We start from the raw sequence: 16,510 nt of genomic DNA, 5'->3' as shown, positions 1-16,510 counted from the left end.
ACTTCCTGTGATGATGCTTTTAATGTATGTGCAGTATGAGCAGATAGTGCCACTTACATGGGACAGCTCTGGGTTATGTTATAAGCTACCTTTTGCTCAGTCTTAACTTACACAGAGCAGTCCCAAATCTATTTTAAAATTTTGCTGTTTTCTGGAATTAACTTCTGGTTTGCATCTGTCCCTAAAACTCTCTAAAATCTCTTTCATAAGTTATGTTGAAATCATGTCCCAGAGTTTTTGTGCTAGCAAGACAAGGGCCTTACTTGACAAACTTCTTGTCTTCTATGATGGTGGAAGGTTTCACAGACTCGCAGAATGGTTGAGGGTGGAAGGGTCTGCTAGAAGTCTTCTGGTTGCCCAATAGTGTGTCCAGACAGCTTCTCAATCTTGGCAAGGATAGAGACTCCACTGTCTCTCTGGGCAGCCTGTGCCAGGCCAGTGCTTGGTAACCCTCACAACGAAATAGGATTTCCTGGTGCTCGGAAGGAACCTCCTGTCTTGCACTCTTTGCCCTTTGTCTCTTGTCCTGTCACTGGGCACCCCTGGAAAGAGCCTGGCTCTGTCCTGTTTGCACCCTCCCCTTCAAGAGGGATCTCTTCAGATCCCTCAGAGAAGGCTCTCCCTGAACCTTCTCTCCAGGTTGAACAGTTCCTGCTCCTTCAGCTTTTTGTCATAGGAGAGATGCTTCCAGCCCTTTACCATTGGTGTGACCCTTTGAGGGGCCATCTCCAGCGCATCCAGGTCTCTCCTGCCAGAGAGCCCAGAACCGGTCAGTCCTCCAGGTGTGGCTTCATCAGTGCTGGACAAGGGGCAAGGATCCCCTCCCCTGGCCTGCTGGCAACACTTGTCCTGCTGCAGCCCAGGCCATCGTTAACTGTTTGTGCAGCCGCAGAACTTTCCTGGTTCATGTTCAACTTGGAGACCACCAGGACAGCCAGGTTCTTTTCTGCAAAGCTGCTTTCCATCTGGGTGGCTTGCAGCATGCACTGGGGCCTTGGGTTGCTCTTGCCCTGGTGCAGGACTTTGCATCTCCCCATGCTGAACTTCCTGAGGTTTCCGTAGCCCACTTCTCCAGCCTCTCCAGGTCCCTCTGGAGGCCAGTATAACCTTTGGCTGTCTGTGTCCTTGGGAAGCAGTTCTTCTAGATTTGCCTAATCTGTAAACTTGCTGAGGTTACACTCTGCTCCATCATCCAGATTATTTTGTAGAGATACTGGACAGGAGTCGAAACACTATTAACCCATGGGCACAGTGTTGGTTGTTGGTCTCCAACTGGACTTTGTGTCACTGATGACAAACCTCAGAACCTGACTGCTCAATCAGTTTTTAATGTACTTTCAGTCTGTACTTCATGAGCTCACTTAGCATGTTAGAAGAGACACTGTTCAGCAGTATTAACAAGTCTTATTTGCGTCCAGGCAGACACTATTTACTCCTCTCCTTCATTTATTGAGCCAGTCATTTCATTGAAAAATGTTATCAAGTTGATTAAGTATAACTTCCCCGTTACTAATCCATGCTGACTACTTCAAGTTAGGTTGTTTTTCATATATCTGGAAGTAGTTTCCAGATTTAGTTGTTCCATCGCTTTCTCATGGACTGAGAGGAGGCTGACTAAATTGTATTCTTCTGGGTTACTCTTAGTCCCTTTTTCTCAAGCCATGAGTGTAGAAGGCCACGATTTCTATCTTACCGATCTGAACTTGTTTGAATAGATGTAAGAATTGTATCCTTTTTGAAAGCAATAGAACCTTGAGCACTGGAATTAGTGAATGTAGTGATCCTACGGCTGCTTAATTTTGGAGATCTGTGTTGGTATAGCTGACATTTCCAGTCTATCTGACTTAATGTTCTTTTCTTTCCTAAAACTAGTCAGGAAGGTCCACTGCTGCAGATGAATTATCTCCCTTATGCAGTGGTTATTTTGTTCTTTTATGTTTTGTTTTTTACATGTAGCCAGCTAAGCAAATAAAAATTAAAAAAAAATCTTCATTTCTAGCTAGAAGTACTAAATATCTGATAGTAAGCCAAGCTTATAGAGTGTACTTTGTAGTTCTTCAGAAGTAAAAGTTGAAAAATATTTTTGTAGGTCCAATGATAAATTATGTTCTGGAGAAGAAAGTGAGCAGAGAGGAAGGGAACCTCATTGTAACCTGAGGCCAGACCTAATGAGACTTACTAAGAAAAGAGATTATCCTGAAGAGTGTGAAAACAGAGAAGAGGACAATACTGAGAGAAATGAAGAAGAGCTTTTGGTGTTGTTGAAAACAGGTGTATCAGGGGTAAGTGCTGATCATGTATTTTGAGCCAGTTATACCTCAGTCCTTTTGCCCAAGTTCTTAGAAAGATAGGTGGCACAGAAATCCAGTATGTGGCTGGAAAATGTTAATGTGACTATTTGATTTTTTTTTAAAATTCACCATTTTAAACTATGCTGAATAAATGGAATTAGAATTTAAAACCTGTGGAAATACCTAATATACACTGTTGTCTTAAGTTTGATGATTTATATGATCAGAAATTTGCATTATGATAAAAATGTGCTAATGCTGTTTAAAAATAATTTACTGTTGGTTATTCATTGAACAATGGAAATTAAGACAATTACCTAATTTCAGATACTACCTAAAATCTGTGTTAGTATACTTAGAAATTAAAATGAGTGTGAACAAAGTTCAGATCTTCTTGAATTTGCTCAGCAGGCCTAATTTAGCCCAGACTAGTTCCATCTCTAATTCTGTGATAACTGGGTCAAGTTTATCTGGTGTTCCCTGGTTTTAATATGGATGACTGAAACTTCTAGTTAACATATTTTTTTAGCCAAGTATTCCTAGTTGACAGAACTGTGGTTGCTGAAATATGTTGAATAATATTTAAATGCTTTTATATAAAGTATGATAGTTTTTTTCTTCCTACCTTGTTCCCAAGGCAGGAAAAAAAAATTGTTCCTGCAAATTGTTCTTTAAATTAATAGTTAATTTTAGAAAATTATTATCTTTCCAACTTCTAAAGTGTGGTTGCTCTTGATAAATTGAGCATGGTATTGGTCTATTAACTGCCAGTAGCACTGTGAATTCAAGTATCATAGATAACACCAGTTAATGGCACCTCTGCTATAGAACCCAAAATTAAAGGCAATCGGGAATAATATCCTAAGTTACCAGAGATGACAGCTGGGCACGTTCTCAAGATCCTCAAACTAAGTTCTTTAAGTCACCAAAACCAGTTACAAATGTTTGGCACTTAATATGGCAATAATCATCTCCTCTGTTCAGGAAAACTCCAGTAGTACAGTGGAATCTGGATCCTTCTCAGAAGCTACAAGGAAACACAGTTTTGCAGAGAATGTTGAAGAAACATCTTTGAGAGATGTTCTCAGTAAGAGAATCAGGCAGGACATTACACTCCAGTCTCTGGGGATATCATCAGAGAGTGAGACACACATAGATCAAGATCATGATTCTCAGCTTTCTACCTCACAGGAAAAGCGTTCAAGCAATCTCACAAGGTAAAACAACTGTTTTGCTTTATAAACCAAACTCAGTTGATTGATAATTATTTGCCATAGATCTGCCATGTGTAATGTGAGTGCATGCAACATGTCAGTTTTTGTCTCTTCCATCTGAACTTAGCAGATGTGTACAGATACTCCTTTGTCTCTTACTCTGCCTATATTCTCATAAAATGAACACAGCCAGCACTCTCACCAATCTATCCTGTGGTTTCAACAGAAATTCCTGATTTTATAGGGGAGGACATGAGAATATCCATTTTTGGGGACACAGATTGTGGGATTAACCTAAAGAGAAGCTTTGTGCTAGTAGTTTCCTCTGCTACCATTTGTTTCCATTCTCTACCACTTTACCCAGGAGGATGTTCTGGGGGGGAAAGTTTGTCATTGCTTTTGGTACTCAGAGTGGTTGTGCCCATGATTTTGAAGGAGGAAACTGTAGGTAACTGATTATTGAAGAAAATACTGTCTGAGAAACCAAAGCAGATAAATAGTTATCACCTAACAGTTTCAGTTTGTAAACAATAGTCTGATCAATTAAAGTGTCATAGTTTGGGGCTTCTAGTATAGCTTTAGCAAAAGACAACTGGAAGTGTTCCTGTGACTTAAAAAGCATGTGACTTCCACATCTTATCAAAATTAAAATGATTTCATACTTTTCTAATCAAAGAATTGTGTATCTTGCAAGTTTAATTGTGAACATTTCTAGCATTTTGAAACCGCTTAATACATACTTGCAGTAAGTACCTTCTGTACACAGGAAGAAATTAAATTTCTGATTAAATGCTTATTTGTCACTATAAAGTTAAGAAGTAAATAGTTTGCATTGTTAGTCACAATGATAACTTTTTTTTTAATTGAGTGTATTTTGATTTGTAGTAGCCCTCTGTTTGGAAGGTCTTGGATTTCATTGTCTTTGTTCTGTACTTTAGAAGGCAGTTCAGGAGATCATCAAAACAGACAGCACTGCCAGAACATGTGGTAGAGCCAAAAACTGCTACTTCTTCTGCCTCTGAGTGTGAGAATGATTGCAGTGAGAAGGGGAGTCAAAGGCAAGAAGCTAAACCGAGTGTTACCAGAGACAAAAGTTTGAAAACTACACAGAGAAGAAAATCTGGGAAGGAACCCAGAAGTTCAAAGATAACCTTTGTCACCCTCCGGGCTTCTCAAGAGGAGGAGGAGGAGGAGGATGAGGAGGCCGATGAATTTGAGCTTGATGATGAAGATGAATGCTTTGCATCAGAGGAAGTAAACAAGGCTCCAGTGTTTGTTCCTATAGGTCTTCGATCTCCAAAACCAATTCCTATGCAGATACAGGAAACTGTGGAGGAGGTATTGTGTAGCTAGGTTCTGCATATGTAATTTTGTTCTGATTGTTTAAAAAGATTTTATTCTAATTGTATCTCTGGGTATTTGGGTTTTATCCAAGTTCAAGTTAAGGATGGTTTTGAGAGTAGCAGGGATGTTACTTGGCACACACACATGGCTTTGAACTTAATACTGCATCAGCCTAAAGTCCAGTTATGTAATTATATTTACAAACTGTATATAGGTCTGCAGGGAACTCGCCAGTCTGTTTATTGGGATTGAATATAGGCCTAGACTCGATGCTCGTCCATGTGTTTTGAGGCCCAAGATGGATCAAATGGAGCACTTCAGTTTCGTATTTGAATGTTAGGAAATGAGGGTATAAGGAAAATGTTTCTGTATGTCATGTCCCCCTTGCCAAGAAGCTTTTAACTGTCAGGTACAGGTAGGCTGACCTGACCAGCAGCCAGACACACACATCTGCTTGCTTACTCCCTTTTCCCGTGGGACGAGGAGATATTAGGAGGGCAAGAAGATTTCTCTATTGATGTAAAGACAGTTACATACGTGAAGGAAAAGCTGCATGTAAATGAAAAACAAAATAAGGAATTTGTTTGCTGCTTTCCATTGTCACGTTAGTTCCTGAAAATCAGGGCCTCAGTCTATGTAAGTTCCTGTAATCAGGGCCTCTTCTATTTGGAAGACAAATGCCCTAACCACTAATGGCTTCCTCTTCTCCCTCCTTTCCCTGAGCTTTTAGTGGTGAGCGTGTCATGAAATGATACAGAATTCCCTTTTGATCAGCTTGGGTCAGCTGTGCTAGCTGTGTGCTCTCTTGACCTCTTGCTTACCCCTGGCCTCCTTGCTGGGTAAAATATTAGGAAAAAAGCATTGAATTGTGCAGGAATAGCAAAACACTGGTGTGTTACCAACTGTGTTGTAGTTAAAAATCCAAAAGACAGCATTATGCGGACTGGTATGAAGAAAATTAACTTCATCCCAGTCATGGCCAGTACAATCTTCATCCTTTATTTCATACCATTTGTATCATGCTTAGGTCTTACACCATCCAGTAGAAGACATTTTTCTATTATTTTCCCTGTCACTGCTTGGCATTCACTTCAGTGCTTTTTGCTTTCTAGTGCTTTTTTTCATACCACTACTTCTAGTCCTCTTCCTCTCTTTGCCCATTGAAATTCTGCTTTTTATTGTCTCCTGAATGAATCACACTGTTTCTTTCTCCAGGTGAAACAGCAGAATGATTTAAAACTCAGTCAAAACCGGAAGGGATTTCTAGAATGATAATTGGTAGTAAAGTTGCTGTATAGAAACTTTCCCTGAATCCTTGATTTCAGAGATGTGGAGTATATATAATGTGCAGGGATTACAATCAAGTTGCCTAGTTTAACACTTAGGAGACATGAGTACTAGTGAGAAACGTGGTTAGATAGCCAAGGACCTTGCTGTTGTAAAATTTAAATAGGTCAGTTGAAAGTCTGTAAAGTGCAAGCCTTTGAGAGCAACCCAGATTGAGCAGTGTTTTCTGTAAGAACTTCCCTGGAAATAGCATAAACTTTATGTCAAACATTTCTGAAAATGTCAAATGTTTGAAATTCTCAGAAAATACATTGCTGAGGAAGAAAAAAAAAATGGGTGAAATGGTGAGTGGGTATGTTTCTATGTGTCTGCATATTGATTCCCTATCTTGCTTTGGAAATAAGTCTATACTGTTTTTCCCACCTGAAGACTTAAAAAGCAGAAAAAGAGTAAAAACTAAGAAAACCCATTTGAGGTAAACAGTTGCTATAAAAGATCTCAGCTGCATAACTTAGTTCAGTGGAGAAGTGAATGACTAGAAACAAGGCCTTAGGTTCTCTGATGCTTCCACTTAGCTGCAGGTAGCAGTACCTGTTCTGCCTTCTGTTCATTCCACTGCTTCCTTCTCAAATCAGAAGGTATGATTTTTGCAAAGCCTTTCTCTAGGTATTGAACATCTGTTAAATGTGAGGTTTAAAAAATTTGCATTTGACAGATTTTCTTTTGCATCTGATGAACTGAAATATTTGTAAAATTACATTTACAGCTGGAAATATCTGTGAATATCCCAGATGTGCAGGTGGCTACTGATGCTGAAAGTCTTACTTGTGCTTCTATCCAACCAGTAGTACAGAGGGAAGACGAAAGCATCTCAACAGCTGTAAGAATGTCTTTTGTTTGTTTCATTGGTCATACAAAGCTATTTCAGCAGTCTCTTGTTGCTGTGTCTGAATGTGACTGTGTAGCTTATTAGACTGGTACCTGTCCCACACAGATGTGAGGCACACCTGTGGGAAAACTCTGTTAGTAAATATTGTTAGCCTCAAAACCAGGGTAATTTGTGGGCGCATAATTTACATGTAAGCATTAAATAAAAATTATGGGGTCAATTTATATGGAACTTTGATATTGTTTTTCTTTGTATTTAAGGAAACAATCATACATGAAAATCCAGATGTGGACAAAGGTAGATATGAAACAATCTTGCTTATGTATTTCCTGTTAATTTGCTACTGATATACACATTTCCCACTTTCTTAAAATATGTTTCCAAAGGTGCCACCATCTTGGCTGATAGGCTCAGCTGTGTCCTGCAGTGGGTCAGCTGGAACTGGCTGTGTCCAGGGCAGGCCCCTGCTGCAAACACCTTGCCACCTGTATTCAATACACCCTTAAAGGCAGGCATGTTACTGCTCAGTGTTTTAACAGAAGTTTGAATTTGCTGGATGAGAATGGCTGCTTTGATTCATAAATAAGGTCAATTAAAAAAATACATACTTCACTGTATTGGTGGTAGTGTCAGATTTTGAATATGGGCAAGTGGATTTCTGGTTAATGTGGTTGTGACTTTTAATGTGTGTGAACAACTTCACAGGAATTAACGATGGAAGCACTGAAGCTGCTATGACTTTACTTGCAATGGGTGATCCAAATTTCCAGTTAAAAACAAGCATTGAAGGTATGATCTGATTTATGGGACAAAGCCTTGCTCTTGTGCTTTCTGGGTCCACCTAAGGAGGGATGGAGCAGTGGCTGCAAAGCTCTTCCACATGCTGCTGCATAGCAGGAGGTCAAGAGTCTTTTATGCTTTTAGTCCTGTTGCATTGTAGCACATAGTGAGTCCAGCGAATGCAGGTTGGCTGGAAAGAGGCAGGCACCCTACTGAATACTGCCAACTGTATCACTGCTAGAAAATTGTTTCTGTGACCTGTTTTAGGAAGCACATATTTAAATTGATCTGGGCACATTAACTGGACAAAAGGGATCAAGCTTAAATGACTGTAACTTTCAGTGTTCTTTTCAGACCTTTAATGTAAAGCATAGTCTTTACATTCTAACTAGCTACAACCTGAAATTACGTGGGTTTGTTATAGATTTGATGTAGCATTTATTATCTGCTTTCATTTGCTGAGTGTTAGTTATTGTGTTCTTACTACAGAAATGTACCCTTAGGACTGTGTTTATCTGTGATTTGAATCTGTGTCTTTGGAGAATACAAACTTTGTTAAATGAGGCTTGAACTTTATATACATGCCAAACCTCAGTGTTTTAAATGAAATTTTCCCATTCTGTTTATTGTTATAACCAGAACAGACACATATGTTACCTGCTCAAGATGACTTGGACATGGCTCATAGCCTTGTAATTCACGCTTACTCCAAAGAAAATAGAACTTATAGTCAGTATTCGCTTGCTTCAGACACTTCTGTCAAGGAATTGCTGCCTTCTGAGGATGGAAACAACATCAATGTAGAGTATCAAATCACTGGCACAAGAATAGGTGTAGAAGAATATTCAGAGATGGATGCTACTGATACCAGGTTAAATTATTACTTCATTTTCTTTAGTGAGAGAGATCCTCTGGCACTATTTACTTTTGCTAGGTTCTTTCTGGCATTTTTATCAATTTGCAAGCAGTCTTGCTTAAGTAAAGGTTTCTCAGTTTATGTAATTTAGTATGTAATCTGCAAAAACTCCTCTCATCTCTTTCTTACTACTTTCATGAAGTGTTTGTATGTAATTTTGGGTTTCTACAACTCTTTTTTCTCTCATGAAATTAGGTTTACCCAGGGAAGAGGGGAAGAAAAAAATATGCTAACTAATGATGTACTAGATCACTCTTAATTATCAAGCTCTTTCATGCAAAGTTCTGTACAGCTAATCAGACCAAGGCAAATTGCTTAAGTGTCACTGCTGCTGTGGGGTTGTAGATCAAAGATTTAGAGCAAAGGGATGCCAGGAACTCAGATGATCTTCCATCATTATGGTTTTAGTGAATGATCATTAATAATTTTTGCATTTGTGAATTACAAGACAGTTTAGTGGGACACTTCCCCAGAGAAATGTCTGCTGGTGATCATGTATTTATTATTTGAAAGAGTATTTAACTTGTTGACTGCTTGAACAAAGTATAAGATTATGCTCTTCGAAAAATCTTAATCCAAGATAATTTATTTTGCATCCAGTTTAATTATATTATTAAACCAGAATTTACTACTGTGTCTTATGTATTAGATTTCTGATCTTCTCCTGTTATTTAAACATTTCAATTTGCATTTTTTTAAATTCCTTTACATTAGAAACATACTAGTTTGCAGTATATCTGTCTGTTTCAAGTCGCAGATGATTTTTTTTTTTTTTTTTTTTATCCTGCCAGGTAATTTTCTGTCTTCTCTGCCAGTTGCAGCCTGCATTTCAGGTCTTCATTGTCTGATCTATCCCATATCTCTTATATCTTCTCTTCACTAACTGTCAAAAATCAGGGATTCTATTGATGACATCTTTCCTTTTACTTGTAGTGGTAGCTCTTTGCCTATGGTGAATAGTATGAGACTGACAGGAGGTGATCACCTGGAGCCTGAGCCAACCTCTGCAATATGGAGGTCCAATGAAAACATAATTCAGGAGATACTTAATGCAAATGTACTTGTGGAACAACCGGAGCAAATTCAAACTGGTAAGCCTTTCTTATCCTAGGGCTCTGAAAATGGTATTCACATCTGTTCATGAAATGAAGCAAAGCTGAAAGTCTTCACTTTCCATTCATGTTCACAGATGAAACATTGCCATTGTAACATAGGGTACCCATTTGTGATATTGTTTTATACTTGAGAATACCTTTCAGTATGAAATTAAATGAAATTTAAATAGCAGTTTTTTTCTGCAGGTATTAAAATACCTGGAAGACACTTAAATTACTGGACTGACAATTACAGAAATACAGTCAAATACAGTGTACTTTTTTCTATTATTACTGTATTTTCCTTTCATTAAAAGTAGAAGAGGAGATAGAACTGGCTTTCTGTTCTTAAAGCAGTTGCAAAAAAGGTAGTCTTCAAACTCTTAATTGTCTTCATGCCACTGGCAAAATAGGAAAGGCAAGATATGTGTGTGTAAGACACAAGTATTCATGTGCACATTCATGTATATGTGTCTGCATAAACATACTACAAAACTTTAATTTATACAAGATTATATATAAAAAGTTTTTTTTATATATATATATATATATATATATACACACACACACATACACACACACAGGCTGAAAATACAGTATTTTAATTTTTATTCTTATAAAACTTAGATCATGCAACTCTGAGGGGTAATGCAGAAATGCAGAAGGTGGAACCAGAACCAATCAGACAAGGTGCAGATGATTCTTCAGTTCTTCATTACTTTGCATCTGGAAGTATGGAACTTACCAAGCAAGTAGACCAAACTGAAGGGTAAGAAGATTCCTCATTTAATACTGACTTTATTCCTACTGTCTCTTAAAATATGGAGCTGAAGTTCAGGTTTAGTATGCGACTGTAATGGAAAAAGTGTGCTGTAATGGAAAACACTGTGTATGTGTTTATACAGATAGTGTACAGTTTAGACTTCAGGTTTTTCCTCCCTTTCATGTCGTGCTACAGCTTTTGGAGATAGAACATTAACTTCTGTTTGCTATTTGAGAACTTAGTAATTACCTTGCTGCTTAACTATCTTTCATGAAACTGCAAGGAAATGTTAATGAGTTGATTAATTTAGAAATGTTAAAGACCTTATAAGGCTTCCAGCTTGGTCGAACTTTCAGTATTACTGAAGTTAGAGGGGCCTTTCTGTGAAATTCTTTATGTAGATTTGTTCAAATATGATGCATTCTGTTTAGTACAATGATGTAGTCTTTAAAGAGGCACTTTGTTTCCCTTTAATTACATATTATTCCTGTTAAATACATTGTAACACAGAATTTAGCATTTGCACAGGGTATCTTCATCTGGTTTCAAATTAACTAGATATATATACCTTGCAGAATAGAAAAGCAGATAAGAGATGCTTGTGGAAATTCAGGAGATTTAAGACATCTAACTGCATCACCAAAACCTGAAAAATCACACCTTGGACTAGAAGATTGTCCAAATCCAAGTTCTGTGGATGAACTGTCTGAGCAGAATCCTTGTCCTCTTGAGCACCATATATGTACAGTCAACTTTACTCAGGTAAAGAACAAGAACTTAATTACAGTCCAGAAGTGCCCAGATTTTGAAATTCTGTAAAGAAAGAGGTTTTCAGTGCAAATATACTCAACAGTTCTAAACACCTGGTACTTCAGCTGGTAAATGAAACTTGCTTTTTTGCAGGGGCATATCCAAACAATCTTTCAGACGAACTTAATCTTTGCAAACTCTTAGAATGTTTCAGTAGTAAGTAATGCACATTAGCAAAATTGGGAGAATTTTTTAAGAAGTCTTGATAGAAGAAGTTACCTAGTATTCTTGTATCCATTCAGTGTGACCTCTTACTGTTATATTTGTTTACATTAAAATGAAGTTAAAATGCTACTTGTTGGATGGAGCAATACAAACTGCGTTCTTTGTTATGCTCTTTCTCATTTATTAAACAATTAAGAGCTTTACATGCATGTTATTATATGACATACACAAATTTTGCATATTTTTACATACATCTATATCATTTATATCATCCTCATGGATATTGTCACAGATAAACAATGTCTTTCACATCCATTTCTTTGCAGTGGCTTGTGTGTCTGTGTTCTAGTATAAATGAGAGATACCTTATTTTTGTCATGAGAGAAAGGTTCATTTGCAATTCTCCAGGATTTCTAGTGTTGTCTGAGATCAGTGAGCATGTAGTTTCATTGGAAAAGCTGATGCATAGAAGCTTGTTTCCCGAGTGCAGCAAGTTGCTGTGTCAAGGCTGATTTCATATTAGGTCAATGTGCAAGAGTGATGTTGCTCTTACAGGCCTGGCAGAGAGAGTATGAGAAAAGGCAGCTTGCAGTAGAGCTGGTTCAATCAGCTGGTTCAATTAATTCCTGGTTTTAGTAAAGGGACAGGCTGTAGAAGAGGAGGGATAGATGAGCTGTAGAGCTTTGTTTTTTTATTTGGCACTCAGTGGTTTGTTAAGGGTTGTAGGAATCTGCTTTCTTAGTGCCACTGAACAATTTATTGTGTGAGTCATGTCTGACAGAATTGTGCCGTAGGAAGTATAAATTTCTTTAGACAAACTATCAATTCAGACAACAAGCTGCATATAAACTTTATATTTCCCCAGTGTTTCTTGTCCTTGTTAGGCTAATACTCTTCAGCCTAGAACAGCTAGAAGTGAAAACTGACAAATGAAATAATGACGATGTGATTGGATTTTTTGGATCTTCAGCATTTGACATGCTTTGTTTCTTCCTGTTTCCTAGAGTAATTTTTCAGATTTATTAATTTCAACTGTGTTGTTTCTAGAATGAAGCTTGTACTCAGGATGCTCAACAGCATTGCATATGCAGCACAGAAGAAACTTCAGGTATAATATGCTAATATTCAAAGTTAGCAAAAGCCCACATTTGTTTATCTTGCACTTAGTAAAAGATGAATTAAAACCCTAAAATTTTCATTTTAAAATAATTAAAATTTTCATTGACATGATTAATCAATCTATTCCATTTACACAAATAATGATCCACAGCATAAGGACATTCCCCTCCCTAGCCACTTGTCATTTCATTTCATTAATAGAAACTAGACTTGAGAACTCTTTGAATAGCCCTTACGTTTAAGTATCAGTGGAAGGAAAACTTGCTCTCTTTGCCCTATTAAGAGCTCCTGCTGCTTACCTTGTGGTAGGTACAGTATATAGTTTTTAGAGTACTTTATGCACCTCTGACTCACCCAATAAAAACTAAACTAGACAGAGGGCGAGAAACTCTGTAGTTTTCCACTGGCTTCATGAGCTATAGTTGCTCATGAAGTTATCAAGTGAATGCTGTTGTCAGAGTTCTGTGAGTAGGAGGGCTGTACTGTGCAAGTGTGAAGCAGAGGGAAAGAAGAAGAGGGGACGTGTAAAACAATCAAACTTCCTTCTTTAGCTGTACTGTGTCAACAGATTAATGCCTAACTGATCAAGTATGATGAAAGTTTGGAGGTGATGTCTGCTGTTCCCTAGAACAAATTGAAATGGTTGGTTTGGGAACACTACTTGTCTAACATAGGGGATAGTCACAGTGACAGAAGCCCAGAATACTTACTTTACGTGGAAACTGCAGTCCAAAGCTGTAACTCATGAGCTTCTGCAAAAGATCGGGCTAATACTTCTTAGACATCTGTTGCTATGCTCTATTATTGCAAGAATCTTGGGGTGAAGCATCTCAAACCATGTTTAATTAGATGAAGAATCCATGCAAGCTGAGGCTGGAATAACAGCTTTACCTCATTGAGAGCTGTCTTAAATAATGGAGTACCATTACTGTTTTCCAGCTTTTGAAAACTTTACAAGTGTTTGTTCCTTAAATTCTAACAGATGGCAGGTAGCAGCTATCTCTTAATATCTGCTTATTGATTGAATTATCTCTATTTTTCATCTATTAAATTCAAGACTATGCTTCTCAGGTCTTGTTCTGCTAGTCTGCAGTGAGGGAAGTAATCCTGCGCTTCCCTTCAAAATAGTAGACATCTGCCATTTAAAGAAGTAACTCTTAATACCTGAGAGTTGCAATTAAAGACAGAGGGCCACTTGACCACCATGGCATAAGTTTAATTAAACTTCAAATTGCTCTTTAATGCTAGAACACCCTTTTAAAATCTTCATCATTACTATGCATTTTTAATATTCCTCATTCTAAATGGTAATCAGGATTCTTCTGCAGTGAATAAGCACCAGGAGATGATGATGTGTATCTCATCTGGGAAGTCAGGAAGCCTATTGTCTCAAGAATATGTCCAGTACCTTTTTCCATGGAGAAATAAATGCCTAAAATTTCAGTACTGTGTAGGGAGGACATGAAGAGAACAGCATAATTTCATATTTGATTAATAGGGGTTTTTTGTTATTTCTTTCCCTGAAAAAATTATAGTAGTGAATGATGATCATAGATGTCCAGAGGAAGAACAGACATTCATTTTAACATTGGTGGAAATCCCAGCTGGCTCAAAAGAGTTTGATGCATCTGCTATGGTGGAACAAATTCCAGAACCAGTACTACCAGCCCCAATACTTATCAGCCCAATAAATGCAAGTGAAACCACTGTGACTGAAGTGGAGAGGTAAATGCTTTATTTTTTTATCAAAGTGAAATAGTTTTTGTGTAACTTGATTGTTCTCTGACTGTGTAGTACAGATTAGAACTTCTAAAAAAAAGAAATGCAAGAGGAAGTAATTTTGATGGATGGCTAGAGAATTAAGAAAGTAAAAAGGGCTCTAATTCAATTTGAGGAAGATTCTATTGGTGTTTTAAATTTACTGTTTTAGTTAGCTGAGATTTTAGTGTCATCTTATTTCTGATTTACCCTTTAGAGTAGATCTTCCAGCTTTAACTTTACTTTGCCTTATGGATACTTACCATGCAAAGCAACTGAAATGAAAAAATCTAAGCATGTTTGCATTTTACAGTACTTTAACAGTTTTGTAGAGCAGCTGTTTATTAATTGCTCATCCAGATTTTTCATTTAGATGGTTTTCTGGAAAACATGATAAACAGTAGATGTAAATTCTTATTGTCTTGAATTTGCTGTTTAAAAGGCAGACAAGATGAAAACACAAATTAATTAATTACTCCAAAGAATAATAGCTGATTTGTCTACTGCAATCCAAAAGGGTTTGAATTTCTTCTACAAAGAGTACCTCTGAATGCAATCTAACAAAATTTTAATGTCAATGTTACAGTTGAATTAAATCTGTTAGTCCATTTGGGAGAGAAAAAAAAAAAGTAAAAAGAAATTCCATTAATGAAAAGAAATTTCCATTATGAAAAATGGAATTGTTGCAAAGTACTAAAAAACCCGCAAACCCTAATACTCTACTAATGAAAGTCCTCAGATTATAACAAGAGTGTGATGCAATTCCACATAATTGTGGAAAATCTTGCCCTGTGATATCAGATACTAGTATCATTCCTTTATTGAAAAGATAGGTCTTTGAATGAATGCTGGCTGCACAGTGTAATAATTCTAACTCCAGTGGAACTACTTATGATAAACAAAATTGCTGACAGGCTGAATTAGAGTACGTGTTCTGTCTTGCTGTTCCTGTATAGCTTTACCATATTTTCCTAGTCTCTGCTGCTTCTCTGTATGTCTTATATATGTCTGTATGTCTTTGAGACCATACAGCATGTGGGGGTTCACCTGTGCAGATAAATAATACTGTATTTTAGCATTTTTCTAGGGCAGGTAATAAGTTGCCATATTTTTGCATTGTATGAAAAGAACAAGTGGAGTTCAAATAGATCAGCTAAACTAAATTCCATATGACTACAGAAACTAACTCCAGATAACACAACAAATTGTTTCTTGGTAGTACCTTTGAAGTTAACATTGACATTAAGCAAGAGAGAGTATCACCAGAGATTTGTGTGTACTTTCCATACAGAAACCTTATACAAAGTAAATTTTGGCTTCTTGTACTGCCACAATAATGACTTTATATATATGAACAGTATTGGATCCTTGACAACTGCAGCTGGTAAGGTTGCTGGACCTTTAAACAGCAGTATGGAAGCCAAACAACTAGAGAGCGCAGTAGACCCTGTTCCAAAGTTGCAGACAGCTCAAAAACGGTTGGCTGCTGAGCTTGAAGAGAATGATTTTCCTCCTTCCAAGAAAACTCCATCTACTGTTGCAGTGGAAAATAACCTGGAAACCACTTACAAGGTGAGATCATAATTTTGTGAGTTTTCATCCATGGGGTAGATGCATAACACATAATAGAGCATTTTAATTATGTTTATTTTTTAATGGTGTTTCTTGCTTAAATATGTACTATATATGCCTATACAACTGAAAAGGAAAATCAACACTTATAGATTGCTTTTACTTTTTAAATCTCCAACAGGTTTTGGGTGTTTATTTATTATCAGGGTTTTTTGAGAATCTGTAGGCTCTCAGGTGGTTTTGAATTAGACTTCCTAGTAGACAGACTGGTAATATGTCTTACTTGGTTCATTCTACATCACCCTTATGACAATGGCATTGCAGGAGAGGAAACTCTGGAGGTATATTGGGTGACTGGCAGGATGTCTAGGTACACTGAATGATGTTTTGAATCTGCATTATGTCTGTTACATGAAGAAGCTGTTAGATAGATATGTTCCTATTGATTCTTAACATAGCAGATACTGGTTTAAAAGAGCAAACTGCCAGTGAAAACAAGCCACCATCT

The 16,510-nt window shown here is 37.3% G+C and overlaps 1 protein-coding gene across 3 annotated transcripts in view; it reads left to right on the top strand.

The window, feature by feature from the left end:
* BDP1 (B double prime 1, subunit of RNA polymerase III transcription initiation factor IIIB) overlaps window positions 1-16,510 on the top strand; it is a 53,238-nt gene that overhangs the window by 29,578 nt on the left and 7,150 nt on the right. For all 3 annotated transcript variants that reach the window (XM_059836745.1, XM_059836746.1, XM_059836744.1), the window contains exons 26-38: window positions 2,090-2,282; window positions 3,276-3,508; window positions 4,444-4,843; window positions 6,903-7,016; window positions 7,286-7,322; window positions 7,731-7,814; window positions 8,445-8,676; window positions 9,655-9,812; window positions 10,443-10,584; window positions 11,154-11,340; window positions 12,601-12,661; window positions 14,208-14,397; window positions 15,789-16,002. In XM_059836745.1, the coding sequence (XP_059692728.1) occupies window positions 2,090-2,282; window positions 3,276-3,508; window positions 4,444-4,843; window positions 6,903-7,016; window positions 7,286-7,322; window positions 7,731-7,814; window positions 8,445-8,676; window positions 9,655-9,812; window positions 10,443-10,584; window positions 11,154-11,340; window positions 12,601-12,661; window positions 14,208-14,397; window positions 15,789-16,002 (2,245 nt within the window). The remainder of the gene's footprint in view (window positions 1-2,089; window positions 2,283-3,275; window positions 3,509-4,443; window positions 4,844-6,902; window positions 7,017-7,285; window positions 7,323-7,730; window positions 7,815-8,444; window positions 8,677-9,654; window positions 9,813-10,442; window positions 10,585-11,153; window positions 11,341-12,600; window positions 12,662-14,207; window positions 14,398-15,788; window positions 16,003-16,510) is intronic.

Source organism: Haemorhous mexicanus, chromosome Z (assembly GCF_027477595.1).
Source record: "Haemorhous mexicanus isolate bHaeMex1 chromosome Z, bHaeMex1.pri, whole genome shotgun sequence".
Lineage (NCBI taxonomy): Eukaryota > Metazoa > Chordata > Aves > Passeriformes > Fringillidae > Haemorhous > Haemorhous mexicanus.
Note: the sequence above shows the minus strand (reverse complement) of the source record. Positions and strands in the feature narration are given on the sequence as shown.